Source organism: Eleutherodactylus coqui, chromosome 4 (assembly GCF_035609145.1).
Source record: "Eleutherodactylus coqui strain aEleCoq1 chromosome 4, aEleCoq1.hap1, whole genome shotgun sequence".
NCBI lineage: Eukaryota > Metazoa > Chordata > Amphibia > Anura > Eleutherodactylidae > Eleutherodactylus > Eleutherodactylus coqui.
Window position 1 is genome coordinate 8,658,363 of NC_089840.1, and position 18,831 is coordinate 8,677,193.

Here is an 18,831-nt window from a genome sequence, read left to right on the forward strand (position 1 = left end):
ATCTCCAAAATATTTTTAAATCAGTAAAGTTAAAGGGGTTGTCCCGCGCCGAAACGGGTTTTTTTTTTTTTTAAACCCCCCCCCCCCGTTCGGCGCGAGACAACCCCGATGCAGGGGTTAAAAAAACAACCCGCACAGCGCTTACCTGAATCCCGGCGGTCCGCCGTCTTCATACTCACCTGCTGAAGATGGCCGCCGGGATCCTCTGTCTCCATGGACCGCAGGGCTTCTGTGCGGTCCATTGCCGATTCCAGCCTCCTGATTGGCTGGAATCGGCACGTGACGGGGCGGAGCTACACGGAGCCCCATTCAGAAAAGAAGAAGACCCGGACTGCGCAAGCGCGGCTAATTTGGCCATCGGAGGGCGAAAATTAGTCGGCTCCATGGGAACGAGGACGCCAGCAACGGAGCAGGTAAGTATAAAACTTTTTATAACTTCTGTATGGCTCATAATTAATGCACAATGTACATTACAAAGTGCATTATTATGGCCATGCAGAAGTGTATAGACCCACTTGCTGCCTCGGGACAACCCCTTTAATTTTTTAGCCACTTAAATGAAAAATTTGGTGACACACCGATCATTTATATATAAAAGGCAAGGTATACTGGTGACGGCTCACTTTTTAAAAGGTACGTGCCTCCCTCTAAAACGTATGCACCTGGAAAGTATGTGTCCTGAACAAGGTATACTTGGGTATACTAATAGATCATAGACTGAACATGAGTCAACAATGTGATGCAGCAGCCAAAAAGGCAAACACAATTCTGGGATGTATTAAGAGAAGCATAGAGTCTAGATCATGTGAGGTCATTATCCCCCTCTACTCTTCCTCAGTCAGACCTCATCTGGAATACTGTGTCCAGTTCTGGGCACCCCACTTTATACAAGACAGACAAACTGGAGCAAATTCAGAGAAGAGTTACCAAGATGGTGAGCGGTCTGCAATTCATGTCCTATGAGGAACGATTCAAGGACCTGGGAATGTTTAGTTTGCAGAAGAGAAGGCTGAGAGGAGACTTAATAGCTGACTACAAATATCTGAAGGGCTGTCACAGTGCAGAGGGATCAGCCCTATTCTCATCTGCACAAGGAAAGACTAGAAGCAATGGGATGAAACTGAAAGGGAGGAGACACAGATTACATATTAGACAGTGAGGGGATCAATGAGTGGAACAGGTTGCCACAGGAGGTGGGGAGTTCTTCAATGGAAGTGTTCAGAGGCTAGACAGACATCTGTCTGGGATGATTTAGTGATCCTGCACTGAGCAGGGGGGTCGGACCTGATGACCATGGAGGTCCCTTCCAACTCTACCAGTCTATGAGTTCAGTGGGCACTACCTACTTGCACTCAGTCTTGCACAGTAAAATTGCCATATAGGCAGACTTTACTGTGTTTATACTTTTCTTACATAATTTACTTATTGGCACTAAAGGGAAACTTTCACCATGATTCATGCCCTGAAATGCGACTAAATAAACAAATGTCTGTTTATTGAGATATCCAAGTCTCCCATCCCCCAATGTAAATCATATCTCCAGCACCATCACGGCTGCCCACGCTATGCTGAATGCTAGCCTCTAGGTAGCTGACTGACAACATTGGCTGGCCACCTCTACATTCTCTTAATCATGACAGAAATCTCGCACATGCATGGGTAGGGTACCACCGGCACGTAATCTTCTCTGCATTCCCCTGCTGCGTCATGCTCTTACTGCGCATGCGCCGGAATATCCTCAATGATGTGTGTGGCTTATCTTTCTTCATGGCAGCTGGAGTCGGGAGATGTGATGTCATCTTGCACACCAGATCCAATAGATGCCATGTCCCCGGCGCATGCACAGTAGACACATAAAGCTACAACAGAATGTGATGAAGATAATGCACATGTGCCGGAGCACCCTCAGTGGATGCTGTATGTGGCTATTTTTTCTTCATGGCGGCCATGATCAAGAGATGTGATGTCATCTGATGCTGACACGCTAAATACCACTGATGCCGACCCCTGCGCATGCGCAGTATAGACGTAAGGCCACAGCAGAATGAGCTGAAGATCATGTGGCAGGCAGTCCAATGCCCACTCATTTGCAAGATTTCTTATGGAGATAGCAGGGGATGGATGTCAGTCAAGTGACCGGAGGAGTGGTTACCTTATAGAGTCAAGAGATTGACGGACTCATCTCTATTCAAAAATGCCCAGTGGACCCATCTCATGTATCTTCATTAATATACAGCCCAGGAAAACTTTGGAGTACATGGACTATAGTGTATACTTGGTTTGAAGAATTAATTGTGGTGACAGGTTCCCTTTAACCCTTTCCAATCCAATTTGTATCCTGGTTTTCCTAGGGGGCTTACTCTTTTTCTGCCATTATACAACAGCGCTATCTGCTGGCTAAAGCCAGTACTGCATGAGGTGACACGTTGGATAGGCTCCGACAGCAGAGAGGTTGGCAATATACAGTAAGAGAACCCCAATGGCTGTCTTCCAACATTGGAGCTGTACAGCCTTAAATCATAATGTCTTTAGAGGTCAGACAGTGGATTGGAAAGGGTTAAGACTGATCAGCTGTTGAAATAAAATAGAGCTACGACAGCAATAAACCTGACGGCTTCCACCGGTCGTGGGACACACCTTTCATATACACTATACTGTATGTATAGAGGGTTGTGTTCGGATTCCTCTTTCCTCCCGAAGCAACTTGCCGCAGTCTAGTTCCGTGGATAGAGTGGTCCCCGAAGTGGAGTTGGATGGGTGAGTGGGCTTACATTGCAGCCCATAAAAGAAACAAAAGGCCTTTGCATGCAAAAGGAACAAAAGAAAGAAAGAAACATGCATAAATAATAACATTCTATGGAAATGATAGAATTATAATGAACTCAGGATAATGAGAGAAGCAACGAAAGCGAAGTTATAGAGGCGAAATATCAGGAAATTCATCGAAAAGTTACAAAATACATGCAAAATGTAGCGTACATGCCAAGCGGGGTTACTGGTGGGAAAATGGGAGAAAGCTTAAAAAACTAAACAAAATTAAAACTTTTCATGATGGAAGAAAACAGAAGACAGCTGAGCATTGCTGGGGGTTTGTTACATTGTGACTTTGCCACAGATCAAAGGATGGAGGAGGAACATTACTTGTAGATGATTGAGTCACCTGTCCTTCAGTTCCGCCAACATTTTCTTCTCTGTGATTGGCCCATCACACAGCAGGTATAGTGCATTGGTAGTCCTAACATTAGCTGCCCTGGCCCGGCTGTATGTGATGGTCAGGACTTACAAGAACAGTAAAGCACCGCAAGCTATGCTGTTTCCACGACTCAGGGGCTGCAGAATGAATGTAGCTTGCTGTGCTTGGCCCTTGGTGTAACTCTCATTGACTTCTATGGAAGCTACATAATAATATCGTAGACCAGCAGTGCCCGTCTGATTCTGTTCTTGTCGCCTCAAGAGCAGCGGCATTTACATTGAGACTATTTTTGGCTGCGATGAGAAGATTCCAGCAATACTGCCATAATATGACATATATTGGAACAAGCCAAAAACTGTTTGTCTCACGGGTCCATGTGAATCCGTAAGGTAAAAAACACTGCGTGCTTCTATAGAAAGGTATAGTTTGGGCCCATAGCAGTCTAGGGACACTCTATTACGGACCCTTATAACACAGAACCATAATATGGCCATGCTCATGGATATTGTCCAGCTGTAAAACTATTTATGGCCTCTCCACGTGATGCACTGTTGCTAGTAGATCAGTGGAAGTCTGCCACCCAAGACCCCTGTCAATCAGCCTGTCTGCTTGTGCACAGAGCTGATTTCTGCAGGAAGTAGACAGCTCCATTCTCTCTGCAGTGGCCAGGCTTGGTAGTACAGTCATAAGCTTTAGCTGCAATACCAAGCCTGGCCACTGCAGAGAGAATAGAGCTGTTTGCTTCCTGCAGAAATCAGCTCTGTGCACAAAACCACATTGGCACAGGAAACAGCTGAACAGTGAGGAGGGGGGGGGGGGCCCGGTCATGGACTCCCACTGATCTACTATTGATGGCCTGTCAGAAAGTGAGGCCATCAATAGTTTACAGCTGGACAAGTCCTTTGGACTAAGTGGTGGTGCTCAAAGTTTAGGTGACATGAAATTTGACGAGCCTCTTTTCATACTCACCTGCCCCCTCGTTCCTGTAGTATACTCCATGCAAATAAGGCTTGACGCTACATAAGGCTGTGCGCATGCATTCCCATTTATCTCTATACGAGTGCCCTCCCACAACCTTCTGAAAAGAGTCAAGCATGCTGTGAATGTGCTGACTGTGTGGGGACACCGCAGGAACAGGGGACTGGGTGAGTATGAAAGGAGGCTCCATGGACTCCGCGTAAACTATAAGCACTGTAACTTAGTTTATGATGACAGGTCCCCTTTAAGGGCCTTTGACACATCCAAATGATCGGGAAAGAACATTCCTGGGAACAATAGGGGTTATTTAATATTCAAAATATGACAGTTTTTTAATGCAAATTATGCCAGAAACTCTTTTACATGTTTTGTGCCACATTTGTTATGTGTTTTCCGACGCTTTTGGACAGTTTTTCCAACTTCTTTCAAAAATGGGGTGGGGCCTAAATTGTGCCAAGAAAGGTGCCCCAATTTTGGTCCAAATTTTGGTGTAAACTAAGCTGACTAATAGTTGGCCTCAATGTAGACTAGACAGTCTTAAACTTCGACAGATTTATCATCCAGCAGAGTCACTATGATAAATCTGGCACATTTTAAGACGGTCTAGTCTAAGTCTGCATTGCCTAACTTTTAAACGGTATTAGTAAATAAGCCCCATTGTTTTACCTGACCATCGGGCCGGGTGAAGGTGCTGCAGATTACCCGACAAACGAGCAAATGCTCATTCATTGGATGATTGTATCCTAATTATTGCTGGCAGCACATTTCACCATATGAATGGGGGATGTGCTGCCGACAATGATGAAGCTCTGGGGACGAACAATCATATGATGAATCTATGGTCCCCTAATAGGTCTGATAGTATTCACCGGCCCATCTATTAATGTACCTGTCATAGGACCCTATGGTGAAAAGGGAAAACATGGTTTGGGGTGACGGGAGTAGACTGGCTTTAGAAGTTGGGTCATACATAGCCAAAAGGTGAGTAACATTGACTCAGTTTACAGTGATGACCGTACCAGAGTCAGTGCCACTCAATATTATGAGCCGCATTGTACATATGGCCACTGCTGTTGCATTGCCCTAGGCAGAGGCGTAACTTGAAGCTCCTGGGCCCCAATGCAAAATCTGGAACGGGGCCCCCAACTATAATGCTTTAGTCATAGTACTGGGTTTCCTATATGGAGAAGAGAGACCTTATGGCCCCCCAAGGCTCCTGGGCCCAGGTGCAACCGCATCCCCTGCATCCTCTATAGTTAACCCCCTGGCCCTAGGCTTAAAGATTTCTTTATATGATAGTAACTAGTAAGTAATGGAGAACATTGGATTTCATCGGGTCAACAGTACAATGGGAAAGGCATAATGATATCAATGAGTGCTACTACATTCCCCACCCCCCATGTATGGCCTGGATCATTATATCCACCTAATGTTTGTCAGACATCTCCTCCTCACCTGTTCTATGTCACTATTTTTCCTGGACTTGTAGATGAATTCTCCAATGGCCACAAAGACGGACAGAACGAGCCCCGCAGCGAGCACTATGAAGATGCCACCGATGTTCTCCACTCCTAAGGCGCTGGCTTCTTTGCTGTCTTCTTCTGGACAGCCGTTCCCTCTCCACCACTTCTCCTTCATCATATGTAATTTCCCTTCCTCTTGTAGCTGTAGAATAGCAATGGTGATCTTGTCTCTGTACGGAGAACCTGGAGGGAAATTAGAGGTGGAAATCTCAGCATTGTAGGGTGGTCTTAGTCTTATGGGTAGAGCTGTAGGCCAGGTGAGCATAACAGGACCGGCCATGAAGAGGCAGCAAAGTGTAAGGAGTGAACCCTTGGAGTCATCGGTTATTTCGTGCTGCTGGCTCTTATATACTTTTTTTCTATCTCTTTAACACCATTTTTTTTGCTGTGCTACTTTTAACAAATAAAATATCTTGGAAAAAAATCTAAAATGATTCTCTGCCGCCATCTTCTGACCTCCATAACTTTTTTTTACTCTTTAGACGTTGTTGTGTCAGGGCTTGTTTTTGCTGGATGTCCTGTCATTCCTATTAGTACCAATTTGGAGTTCATGTGACTTTTTGATCATTTTTTATTACATTTTCTTAGAGGCAGGGTGACAAAAAAGTGCAATTCTAACATTGTGTATTTTTTTTCTGACAAAGTCCACCATGTGGGATAATTGATGCCCTCTAGGCACCCGTGAGGCTGTCTGTGGCAACATAGTTCTGCCTCTTGAGGTCTCGCCATAAGGGCTCGAACAGTGGGATGGTAGCTAAGGAGCAGGTTAAGTGGGTGGATCTAGTACTAAGCTTCTATGCTGCCTGAGTAGAAGTGTGAAATGGTGACCCCAACCCCTCCCCCTGCCAAAAATGCACTCATTTTACAGCCATTGAAAGCATCAATACACAAGAAACCAACACATTTTTGAACCATTGAGATTTGTCTGAATTGATAAGAGTAATAGTGGCCCCAGAAATGACTTTAGTAGTAACAGTAACCCACAGAGAGCCGTAGTAGTAATAGTGGCCCCCATAGTTGCCCCAGCAGTAATAGCAATCCCCATAGTGACATCAGTAGTAATAGTGTCCCTTACAGTGGTCCCAGTACTAATATAGACCTGCATAGTGGCCCCAGCAGTAATAGTGACACCCTTATGGTGGCCCAAGTCATAATAGTGACCCGCCATAGTGGCCCCAGTAGTAGCAGTAACCCCTAAAGTTGCCCTAGTAGTAACAGTGTCCCTCATAGTTGCTCTAATAGTAATAGCACAGCTATAGTGGCCCAAGTAGTAATAGTGACCCCCATAGTGGCCTCAGCAGTAATACCGTCCTCCATAGTTGCCCCAATAGTAATAGCAATCCCCATTGTGGTCCCAGTACTAATATAGACCCCCACAGTGGCCCCAGTAGTAATAATAACCCCAATAGTGGCCTTAGTAGTTATATTGTCCATCATAGTCGCCCCAGTAGTAATAATGTTCCCATAGTCACCCTAGTAGTAATGGTGTCCCTGAACTTCTGGCAGGGCAGCAACCCAACAGTTATTTCACCTATTCAGTCTGCAGCTCCGATCCGCTGGCGGATGCCTTTGCAGCGTCTGTGCCCCCCTGCCACTCCCCAGGTGTCTGCATGCTGGAATGCCTGTATGCAGCGTAGACACCGGGGGCGAAGGCAGAGGTCACAGACTCAGCAGCGGCAGGCGGATCGGAGCTGCAGACTGAGTGAAATGCCTTTCGGGTTGCCGCCTGTCCGACTCCCAGTTGGCAACTATTTTGCACTGGCCATTAACATGGCCAGTAAAAGATGGCTAAAGCCCGGGTGGCAACCTGCCGCCCCTCTGAGGTCCAACAGTCTCAGGATGCCTCGTGGTAATGGCCACCATGACTGTATAGGATTGCAGGAGTTAACAATATGCACTAATGAGTTTAGCGGCTTCCTTCAGGACTTCTACCGCACGATCAATCACCTTCGGCTGCCCTTTATTTTCAGTCTGTTTGTCCAAGTGCAGGAATCTATTTGTCACTGGGCGCCTGTCACTGGTATTAGCATTTTGTAACAACACTTCCCAGAATTGGTTTATTACATTAAAAACAGATCATAATTTATACATTTGCCAAAAGTATTCGGGGTCCGGCGGGGATCGGTCATTGTCATTCCCATAGCAAAAACAGGAGTTTTATGGCTGCGGAACACAATAATTTTCTCACCATTGGCAGTCAGAATATATGAACATTGCTCAGCGCGAAGTGACCGAATACGCCGTGTGTATAAGACTCGTTCCCATATGATGTAACATAACAGAATGGGCGCCACACAAAGACAAGTGAACTCACGGTGGTTGGTTCGCATTCCCATACATACACAGCAAAACTGAATTTGTCATTTAGAGAGCCAATAAACGGCGTCGCTCTTGTCCGTAGGCTGTGAATGGTACTGCAGCTCAGCCTCATTCATTTGAACTGAGTTGTGCTGTAATACCACACACAGCCTGGAGATAAGAGTGGCGCTGTTTCTGGAAGAAAGCCGCCTTCATTTTCCAAACGTACACAACTTTTTAAAATGACTTAGTATATTAAAGCCATTTATCCACTCTCCACAGGATAGGGAATACATGTCTGATAGCTGAGGGAAGGAAGTGCTGGGATCCCTAGAGATCTGCACACCTGAACGCCCCATGTGAACGGGGATTGGCGGGCATTGATGTGCTCAACTATCTCCCACTGTCTTATAAAGGTGAATAGGATTGGTGATCATGCATGCACACTGGCATTCGGATGCACCGATCTCAGGACTGCTGGGGATCCCAGTGCTCAGACATTTATTCCCTATCCCGTCGATACAAAATAACTGTCTTTATCATCTTGGTCTGCATTGGCGTATAATCATTATTATTAGCGATAATACACTGCAGTACTTTTGCAACAGAAAAGAATGTACCTGGACAACATCCTAGGGATAGCTGATTTTGGCCCATGCTTGTGCCCCTGCGGGCTTGCAGCAGAGACTGCAGGGATTAGAACAGGGGTTTTGGTATGACAAACGGGCAGACCAGGAGATCGGAGATTTTAGAGCACATGCGCCAGCAGGGGGAGCCACTGATACTGTATGATCACTCAGCAGAGATATCATTATATGAGGCAAGTGATCTGTTAAGTTTCTACAGCTGAAGGGAGGGAATATTATAGATACATAGATAGACAGATAGATAGATAGATAGATAGATAGATAGATAGATAGATAGATAGATAGATAGATAGATAGATAGATAGATAGATAGATAGATATGAGATAGATAGATAGATATGAGATAGATAGATAGATATGAGATAGATAGATATGAGATAGATAGATATGAGATAGATAGAGAGATAGATAGATAGATATGAGATAGATAGATAGATATGAGATGGATAGATAGATATGAGATAGATAGATAGATATGAGATAGATAGATAGTAGATAGATAGATAGAGAGACGGACAGACATAGACAGATAGATAGATAGATATTAGATAGATAGATAAATATGAGATAGATAGATATTAGATAGATAGAAGATATAGATAGATAGATAGATAGATATTACTGCTTGTCTCTCCTCACCCTATCTATCTATCTATCTATCTATCTCATATCTATTTATCTATCTATCTATCTATCTATCTCATATCTATTTATCTATCTATCTCATATCTATCTATCTATCTCCTATCTATCTATCTATCTATCTATCTATCTATCTATCTCATATCTATCTATCTATCTCATATCTATCTATCTCATATCTATCTATCTATCTATCTATCTATCTATCTATCTATCTATCTATCTCATATCTATCTATCTATCTCCTATCTATCTATCTATCTATCTATCTATGTCATATCTATCTATCTATCTATCTATCTATCTATCTATCTATCTATCTATTTTATATCTATCTCATATCTATCTATCTATCTATCTATCTATCTATCTAATATCTATCTCATATCTATACATCTATCTATCTATCTATCTATCTATCTATCTATCTATCTATCTATCTATCTATCTATCTATCGTATTTCCCCACATATAAGACAGAGTCTTATATTACTTTCTGCCCCAAAAGATGCGTTAGGGCAGTCCTCGGCCGCCCACACAGGATCATTTGCCGGTTACAGGACTCATAAATCCTGCCTCCAAGAAGTGAAGGCTATGGTTGGTTCTTTGAGCACTGCATTGATTGGCTGAGCAGCGCTCGACGAACCAATCACAGCCATTGCTTTGTGTAGGCGGGATTTATGAATTGGCTGAGCCGCTAAATTGCAAATGTGCCCTAACACATATAAAACTGCTGATTGTAAGCAACCATTGATGATAACTACAGTCAGCTACTTCTATACAATATAACAGATAACAGGGTACTTCTCCCCAGTAGTCGTTAGTTGTTACTTACCAATAGGTGTGCCAACTCCGTAACCTTTGGAATCAATCAACCCGCCAATTTGGGTAAGGTTGCAGTTCCGTTGTGTGACATATTCAATACTGGTGGACTCCATGAGCAGTGCGTAATCCGTGGTAAGAACCCGCTGAATGCCCTCGTCGTTGTTCTTCACAAGAGCCGTCTGCTGCCTACTGCTCATAAATGCCCACATCTTCTCATAGGTGGAAATTTTCGATTTCTGCAAATAGTATAAAGTAAAGGTGAGCGGTGGAGGCTGAATTTTCAAGAAAGAAGATTTTTAAAATGGAAGTCTATTGAGGACGCCATTACATCTGACCCTTGTTTACCATCAGTGTCGGGTTAGGGCACATAACATCCTGTGCAGAATTCGTTTTGGTGCCCTTTGATAAGAAAAAAATGATCCATTGCACTGATAGGCAGTCTGCCTGTATCCTACTTAGACAGAAAGCAGCAAAATAGCAGCGTACCCACACAAGAACAGCTCACTGATAAAATACTGTACCAGAACCAAGGTCATGACATAAATAAAGCACCAGAGCCAAATTCCATACACAAATACAACACCAGAACCAAGTTCAGTACATAAATGCAGCACCAGAATCAAACTCATATTACAAATATAGAGCAAGAACCAAGCTCAGCAGATAAATGCTGTACCAGAATAAAGCTCTGTATGTAAATACAGCACCAGAACAGCTCAGTGGACAAATACAGCACCAGAACCAAACTGATAACATAAATACAGCACCAGAGCCAAGCTTATAGCGCTAATACAGCAACAGAACCAAGCTCATAACATAATAAGCAATGAAGGACAGAGATTGGGAAGATCTAGTACCAAGGAGACCATAAGGGGAGGCCAGCATGGGTGAAGGAGACTTCAGGAGAAGGTCAGGATGGGTTCTAGCATAAAGTCTTTTATGCCCACAGACAAAGGCAGCAAGGGAGGCAAGGTGGCCTGAGCTGAGCTGCCAGTTTATGACCCTTTGTGTGGAGCTACAGGGCATTAGATAGGGGGCCATTAGGCGTGAATCTTCACTTGGTGGTGAGGCAACTGGTGGTCCCACAAGGTATGGCAGTACTGTTGTCAGCGGCAGAGCCAGTGCATGTGGGAGGGATTACGCAGTCATTCTGGTGAGCGTTGGTGGGCTAATGGTAAGCCGGTAATGTATCAGCAAAAGGACGGGGGTGCAATGGGCAAACCATCAGGGAGCAAGCTTGGGGGTCCCCCATTTGACTGCAGGTAAAGTGAGCTGCACTGGAACGCAGGTGGGGTCACAGCAGACCAAAGGGGGAGCACAGGTAGTCAAGCCCACATGTGTCTGGGAGTGCACCAACTGAAGGGTGACATCAGGTTCCACAAAGTATTCCATGTAAATAAAGGGTGGCATCAAACCACATGTTTCCTTCAAAGCAAATGTATGGTGTGCTTTTGTCCTAGATGGTTGTGGACTGAAGATGGCATGTCGACATAAGGCCAAGGCATGTAGCATAGTTCCTCCCCTTAATACAGCACCTGAAACAAGCTCAGTACGAAACATACTCAGTACACAGATAGAGCACCAGATCCAAGCTTAATACATAGATGCAAGACCAGAACCATGCACATAATATAAATACAGCACCAGAACCAAGCTCATAACCTAAATGCAGTATGAACCAACCTTGGTACATAGATACAAGACCAGAACAGAAATTGTGGTATGGGGGTGCTGAAGATGCTGTCACATGGGGGAAGAAGATCATCTGGCCGGGTGAACCTAAGGGTGGTGATTGCCCCCATCTGTCTTGCACCCTGTGTGATTAAGAGCCTGTCAATCACTATAAAACTAAGCCCAACCCACCACCAACACCAACATGTAAGGAAACCTATAAACGAACCAGCTATTAAAGTTATCTCTTGAAGGCGACACTCGTCCTACTAGGGAATATGGCCAGGATGTAATACTATATTTCCCCAGCAGGGGCTTCTGTAGGTGAAATGTGTGACTCACTGCCCCTTTAACAACAGATAAAACAACATTTTGGTTTGGAGAAAATCATTGATTGCTTCAGCGGCTGATAATATCTCATTCATGTCTTTGGTGCCTTTTTTATAGTGTGAGGAAAGTCTGTTTCCAGCGCTGATAATAAATGGCCTGAGAACAGACATTCCTATTTCCTCCCCGATGATTTAGTACAATTTGCGGACCGTCAGTCCCTCTGTTTCACTATACCATAAAATATCAGTATTAAACCCTTCATCATGACTGCTCCACACAAAATCACCAATAAAAACACAATGTACAGTCATTCCTGGAGGATACGGAGCCGCAGGAGATGTCTACTACTGAGAGGACATTTTTGTTTCCCTGAAAATCAATCAAAAGTACATAAGAGAAAAGAGAATGATGATAGCGGCAGAAGAAGAGTGCGCTGATCTTCGGGGAGGCAGTGACCGGGGCCCAATTGTAATTAGATTAACGAGGACCAGGCAATGTCTGACTAGGAGAATGAAAATACAAACAGCGGTAGAGTTTGCTGATCTTGTTGTAGGCAGTGTGTTGGTTTCTCTCACTGAGAACAAAGTATCTTGTAGATATGATATCCTTTAATGGCTAACAAAAAGACATAATGTTACAGCAAGCTTTCGGGTCTTCTATTGACCCTTCATCAGGCTGAATGGAACTGGTTTGGATGGGGCACATATATACTATACAAATACAGAGAGGACACCCCGCTTGACTGATATACAAATGTTCACACACAGAAATTTGAGACTGTTTTGCACTCAAAGAGTAAAACAACAGACAAACTGAGCTGAGTGATAAATACTTAATCAGTCCACTGAGCTCAGGAATGTGACAGTTTTATGATGTGTGACATGGCAGTGACATGCATACAATTGTAATTACATTAGCCTGGACTAGACAGTATATTACAGGATATTATCAGATCATGGGAATTCTGACAAAGCAGCAGCAGAAAAGTGTGCTGTGCTTCAGGGAGACAGTGATCTGGGCACATTGGTAAATATACTAACAAGGAGCAGGCAGTGTCAGACCATGGGAATCAAAACAGCAGCAGCAGAAGAGTGCTCTGAGATTGTTGGAGGCAATGACCTTGGCACATTTGTAATAAGTTTAAAGAAGACTATGAATTGTCAGACTATAGATATAAAAACAGCAGCACCAGAAAAAGTGTGCTGGTCTTGTTGGAGGGACCGACCTGGGCATATTTGTATAAGTACAAATGAGAAAGCAGAATGATGATAGTAGCAGAAGAGGAGTTTGATGATCTTCAGGGAGGAAGTGACCTGAGCACATGTATAATAAGATTAGCAAGGACCAGGCAGTCAGACCACGGGAATAAAAACAGCAGTAACAGAAGAGTGTACTGATCTTGTTGGAGGCACTGACCTGACACAATTGTAATTACATTAACAAGTGCAGTATGTTTCCAGTGGAAGTATTGGTTGGCCGGGCTGACCTACAGGTAATGCCCAGGTCACACCCAAAGCTGACAAAAGCTCCTGAGTGGAGACATACTACACTAAAGGGCCATTTACACTGCATGAATGTTGGGCAAGCGATGCCCGCTGCACCTCTCCATTCACTTTAGCAGCGGTCATTCAGTAGTGAATGGCTGCTGTTTACACTGAACGATCATCGTTCAGGATTTTAAGCTGCATAAAGTGAATAGAGAGGGGCGGGGGAAAACGAGGAGAGAAATCTCCTCCAGCCGCCCCTCCTCCCTGCTGCCCGCTCTTTGAGTGAGCCAGCGATACTGTAGTACGTATCCCCTGGGATGGTACCTGTAGGTCAGCCCGGCCAATCCATACTTCCAGTGGAGACATACTACACCAATACCGGGCTAGACAGCATTTTACAGTGGCAACTTTAGATAATGAGAATGACAACAAAGCAGCAGCAGAAGAGTGTGTTGAGCTTGTTGAAGGCAGTGACCTGTGCATAACTGTAATTAGATTAATGACCAGGAATTGTGAGACTATGGAAATGAAAATAGCAGAAACAGAAGAGTGTGCTAATCTTCTTGGAGGCAACAGCATGAGCACAATTGTATTTACACTAACAAGAAGTAAAAGTATGAAAGAAAAGAGAGAATGATGATAGCAGTAGGCGTGTGCTGATCTTCAGGGAGACACCGACCTGGGCACATTTGTAGTTAGATTAATGAAGACCAGGACTTGTCATACTATGGGAATAAAAACAGCAGCAGCAGAAGAGTGTACTGATCTTGTTGGAGGCACTGACCTGACACAATTGTAATTACATTAACAAGCCATTGCCAGTTTATAGTAGGGGTAGTATTAGATCATGGTACTGAGTAGAGGAGTGTACTGATCTTCAGGGAGGCAGTGACCAGGACACCTTTGTAATTAGATTAATGAGGACCAGTGTCAGACCATGGGAATGAAAACAGTAGTAAAATATTATGTTGATCTTGTGGGAGACAGTGACCTGTCTGCATAATCCATAAACGATCCTTCCATTCCCAGTGATTGTGCTATCGCCACACTATGAGGCCCAGGCGGCCCTTCCCGTTGGTTGAGCTCAGGGATTCATTTGCAAGCTGTGCCATTTTTCAGTAGGATGTTTCCTCTTAATGGATAATATCGCCAGCCTGTTCAGCGCTGTGGGATCCATTACAGTCTGCAGATAAATTCTTTCTGCCTGTACGAGCCACTGATTGACTTAATCATTCCGAGTAAAACAAGCCACTGAAGGAGAATTAAAACCTTTTAGCACAAACTCAAAAATTAGATTGCTTAACCCGAACAGATCAGAACAAATCCCGTCTCCGGCACAAGTTATGCATGCGTACACTTGCTCTTGTCTTCTTGCTCCTGCTCTTAATTATCTAGCCGAGAATTCTTTAATTAACACTAATTTAAAGGAAACTGGAATATTAACTAGAGTTCACTGGTTTCTAAGGAACCAGAAGGAAAGAACAATGACATTTTTGTAACCTGGATTTGTGCTGCTGCAGTCTAATTAATGCGAGTTTTCAAGGGGAAATGCGGAAAAAAAGAAAGAATCGTCTAAATTTCAACATAATGTTTTTACGGCCTTCACAGAGAAGGCAGACGGCGTTAGTCATCCACTCGAAATAAATGAGCAATTTAAAAATTGCATTCTCCATTTATAAGCCCAGCTGTGGCATGTAAAATGTAGTGCTAAATTACAGGGTTTCATCAATAACCCCTTAGCACCACTGGACGTATATATATATACAGAGGGCGCATTTCACTTTTGTATATTTTGTTATGCTCTGGCCTCCTTGTGTAAACATCATTCTGCACTCAATACTCCACAATGACAAAGTGACAACAGAATATTAGAAATTTTTGTAAAAATGTAAAAAATTAAAAACATTTTTCATTGACATAAGTATTCACGCCCCTTTGGTATGACACTTGACACTTAACTCTGTGGGTCTACCATTGCTCTTGATCATCTCTGAGATGTTTCTACTCCTTGGTTGGAGTCACTTGCCGTAAATTCAGTTTCTTGGACATAAAAGACCCCCCCATCTATATAAGGTCTGACAGCTCACAATGCATGTCGGAGACAAAAACAAGCCACGAGGAGGACAGAACTGCCTGTAGGGCTCAGAGACAGAATTGTGTGGAGGCAAAGATCGGAGAAGCTACAAAAACATCTCTGCTGTCCTGAAAGTTCCCAAGAGCCCAGCGGCCCTGATAGTTATTAAATGAAAGATGTTTAGAACAACCACTAAGTAACTTGGGGCAGAAGGGTCTTGGTAAGAGGTGACCAAAAACCTAACGGTCACTCTGGCTGAGCTCCAAAGATCCTGTGTGCAGATGGAAGAATCTTCCAAAAGGTCAACCATCAATGCAGCCCTCCAGCACTCTGAGCTTTATGGCAGATTGGCCTGAAAGAAGGCTCTCCTCTGTGAAAGACACATGGAAGCCCGCCTGGGATTTGGCTCTGTTATGCATTGTGAGCTGTAAGACCTTATATAGATAGGGATGTGTCTTTTAGAATTATGTCCAATCAGCTGAATTTACCGCAGCTGACTCCAATGAACTTGTAGAAGCATCTCAGAGATGATCAAGAGAAATGGGAGGCTCCAAGAGCTAAGCCTCAATTGTAATACCAAAGGGTGTGAATACTTATGTCAATGCAGAATGTTAGTTTTTCATGTTTAAAAAAATCTACAAAGATTTCTAACATTCTGTTTTCACTTTGTCACTATGGGGCATTGAGTGCAGAATGATGGGGAACACAAGGTCACAACACAACTGAATGTAAAATATGTGAAAGGGTCTGAAGGTTTATATGGAGTTCGATGTGGGGCTGAGCCCGCTCTTTAAAAGGGCTGATTTAAGCTGTCTTTGACAGTCATAACAGCCACAATCAGCATTCACACCAATCGCAGCTGTTAACCCTTTAAATGTCCCAATCAGCGTTCAGGGGTCCTGAATGCCCCCACTCGTGATTAGATTGCAAGGTGCCGTCCAGGTGTCATGACAGCTGAGGGCCTTCAGAGAGCTGCCAAAGCTGCCATGTATTCCTGCTATTAAGACGTGCCTGTGGCCTGTCTTAATACAATGCCAATAGAATTATCATGTACTGCAATACTTATGTCAAAAGCGGTCAAAAACGATCAGAAGTTCAAGTCCCAATGGGGACTACAATAAAAACAAAGGGAAAAGGTGTTTTATTATTCTGTATTTCTAAGAAATAAAAGTAAAAAAAAAAAAAAACTTTTCCCGTATTTATAATAAGAAATTGCTATCGCCAAGTCCATAAAAGTCCGATCTATCAAAATACTGCATTATTTATCTCGCATGGTGAATGTCGTCAGAAAAAAAATACATAACATCACAACTGAGATTCTTTGGTCAACCCGTCCCAAATAAAGAACGATCAAAACACTGTATGCAGTCCGCAATGGTACCAATAGAAACCACCGGTCGGACTACAATAATGAGCCCTCATACAAAGCCCATGGGAAGATATTATTTCAAAAGTAGTGGGAAAAAACCCCTAAATGACTTTGGTATTGTTGTAATAGAACCGACTTACAGAATAAGCATATCATGTTATTTGTGCTGCTCTGTACAACCCCCCCCCCCCCCCCCCCGAAGATGACAGAATTGGCATTTATCTTTCCATTTCAATAGTTTTTCAAACTTTATGCAAGTTTTTCATTATATGGTACATTAAATAGCATCACTGAAAAATACAACTCGTCCCGCAAAAGCAACTGCGTCATTGGAAAAATAGGTCAGAATTTTTTGGAAGTGGGGGGATGGTGGTAGGGGGGGGGGCAAAAATGCAAGAAGAACGGTCTGAATCCTTATTGGGGTATATTCATTTTTAATGATACAAAGCAAACTCTTAAATGGGTTGCAGAAAAATAGATTTTTGGGATAGGTGATGAAAGTCTGATCAGTGGGGGTCTCACCACCAAGACCCTCATTGATCCCAAGAAGAGGGGTCCCATGTCCCTCTCTTCTGATCACTGTGGGCTTGCTGCACCCTAATCCAGTGAGATTATATATGGAGGTGGTTCGAGTGCACAATGCTCTTCCATTTATCTTCAATGGGGTTCCCAGAGTAGCCAAGTGCTTCTATATAGTTATTTCCATTGGCCCCAATAAAATGAATGAAGCGGTGGCATACACATATGACTGCCGCTCCATTCATTCTTCATATCACTGCGGTTGGGTGCAGCGAGCCTATGGGACATGGGACCTCTATTCTTGGGGTCCATGGGGGTTTCAGTGGTTACACCCCCACCGATCAGACTTTTATTATCTATCCTATGGATAGATAGTCTACTTTGGTGCAACCCCTTTACTACGTTTCTCCCGTCTGGAAGTACTTCCAAGCACCAGAAAGAAATCTACACCAGCGAGAAGCATAGATTTCAGCTATAATTTACACCGCTTCCTGGCATAAAATGATGAGCCCACAGTGCCTCGCCCTCTTTTTTTTTGCATAGCCCATTTTTGGAAAAGTGGCGGAGGCCGATGTTAAAAGAATATGGCTTCCAAGACTTCATGAATATGCCCCATTTATCCCCTAGTTGGCATGCTGCACCAGGAAATGACTAAAGGGCATGATGGAAGCTGGGCAATAGGGTCTGTCGGGATCGTTTTAGTCATGGGATGGATCCATTCACTACAGGTATTCAGATTTACTGCTCCTGTGTTGATTCTATGGGGAGAAGATGCAGGTTAATTCCATTTAGCGTTCCAATCCACAGCAGAAATCCAATAATGACCTCTGCATTTCTGCTTAGACTTTTCTAAAAAGTTCACGGTGGAGTTGTTGATGGCAGATCTGTGCCGTGTAGGCATTGCCTTACCATAACCCCACTCCCACCTCGCAGAGAAAAAATATTCCTTACCTTAAAAAAGGTCATGGTTGACCCGTCTCTGACGGCCCCGTACTCGATCTTCGTCTGTTTGGCCAAGTCATCTGCAGAATCGATGGGAGACTCCATTCTCTCCACCGTGAGGAAAGCAGCCAAGTTGGCGGTGTAAGAAGAGATGATGATGAGGGTGAAAAACCACCAAATACCTCCAACTATTCTGGTAGAAAGGGCTTTGGGCATTAGCTCTGATCCTGTTACAAGACATAGCAGAGGTTATAAAACAAGACTTCAAAGGAACATCTAGAATAGTCATTTCTAGAGCTGGGACCTGCCTGGAATCTTCTATTTTATGACGAG

At 43.7% G+C, this 18,831-nt stretch overlaps 1 protein-coding gene across 1 annotated transcript in view; it reads right to left on the reverse strand.

The window, feature by feature from the left end:
- Positions 1–18,831, reverse strand: part of GRIK1 (glutamate ionotropic receptor kainate type subunit 1) — a 364,588-nt gene that overhangs the window by 21,819 nt on the left and 323,938 nt on the right. The window contains exons 14-16 of the mRNA XM_066599053.1: positions 18,508–18,725; positions 10,117–10,342; positions 5,627–5,877 (exon numbers count right to left, since the gene is read on the reverse strand). Coding sequence (XP_066455150.1) covers positions 5,627–5,877; positions 10,117–10,342; positions 18,508–18,725 — 695 coding nt within the window. The remainder of the gene's footprint in view (positions 1–5,626; positions 5,878–10,116; positions 10,343–18,507; positions 18,726–18,831) is intronic.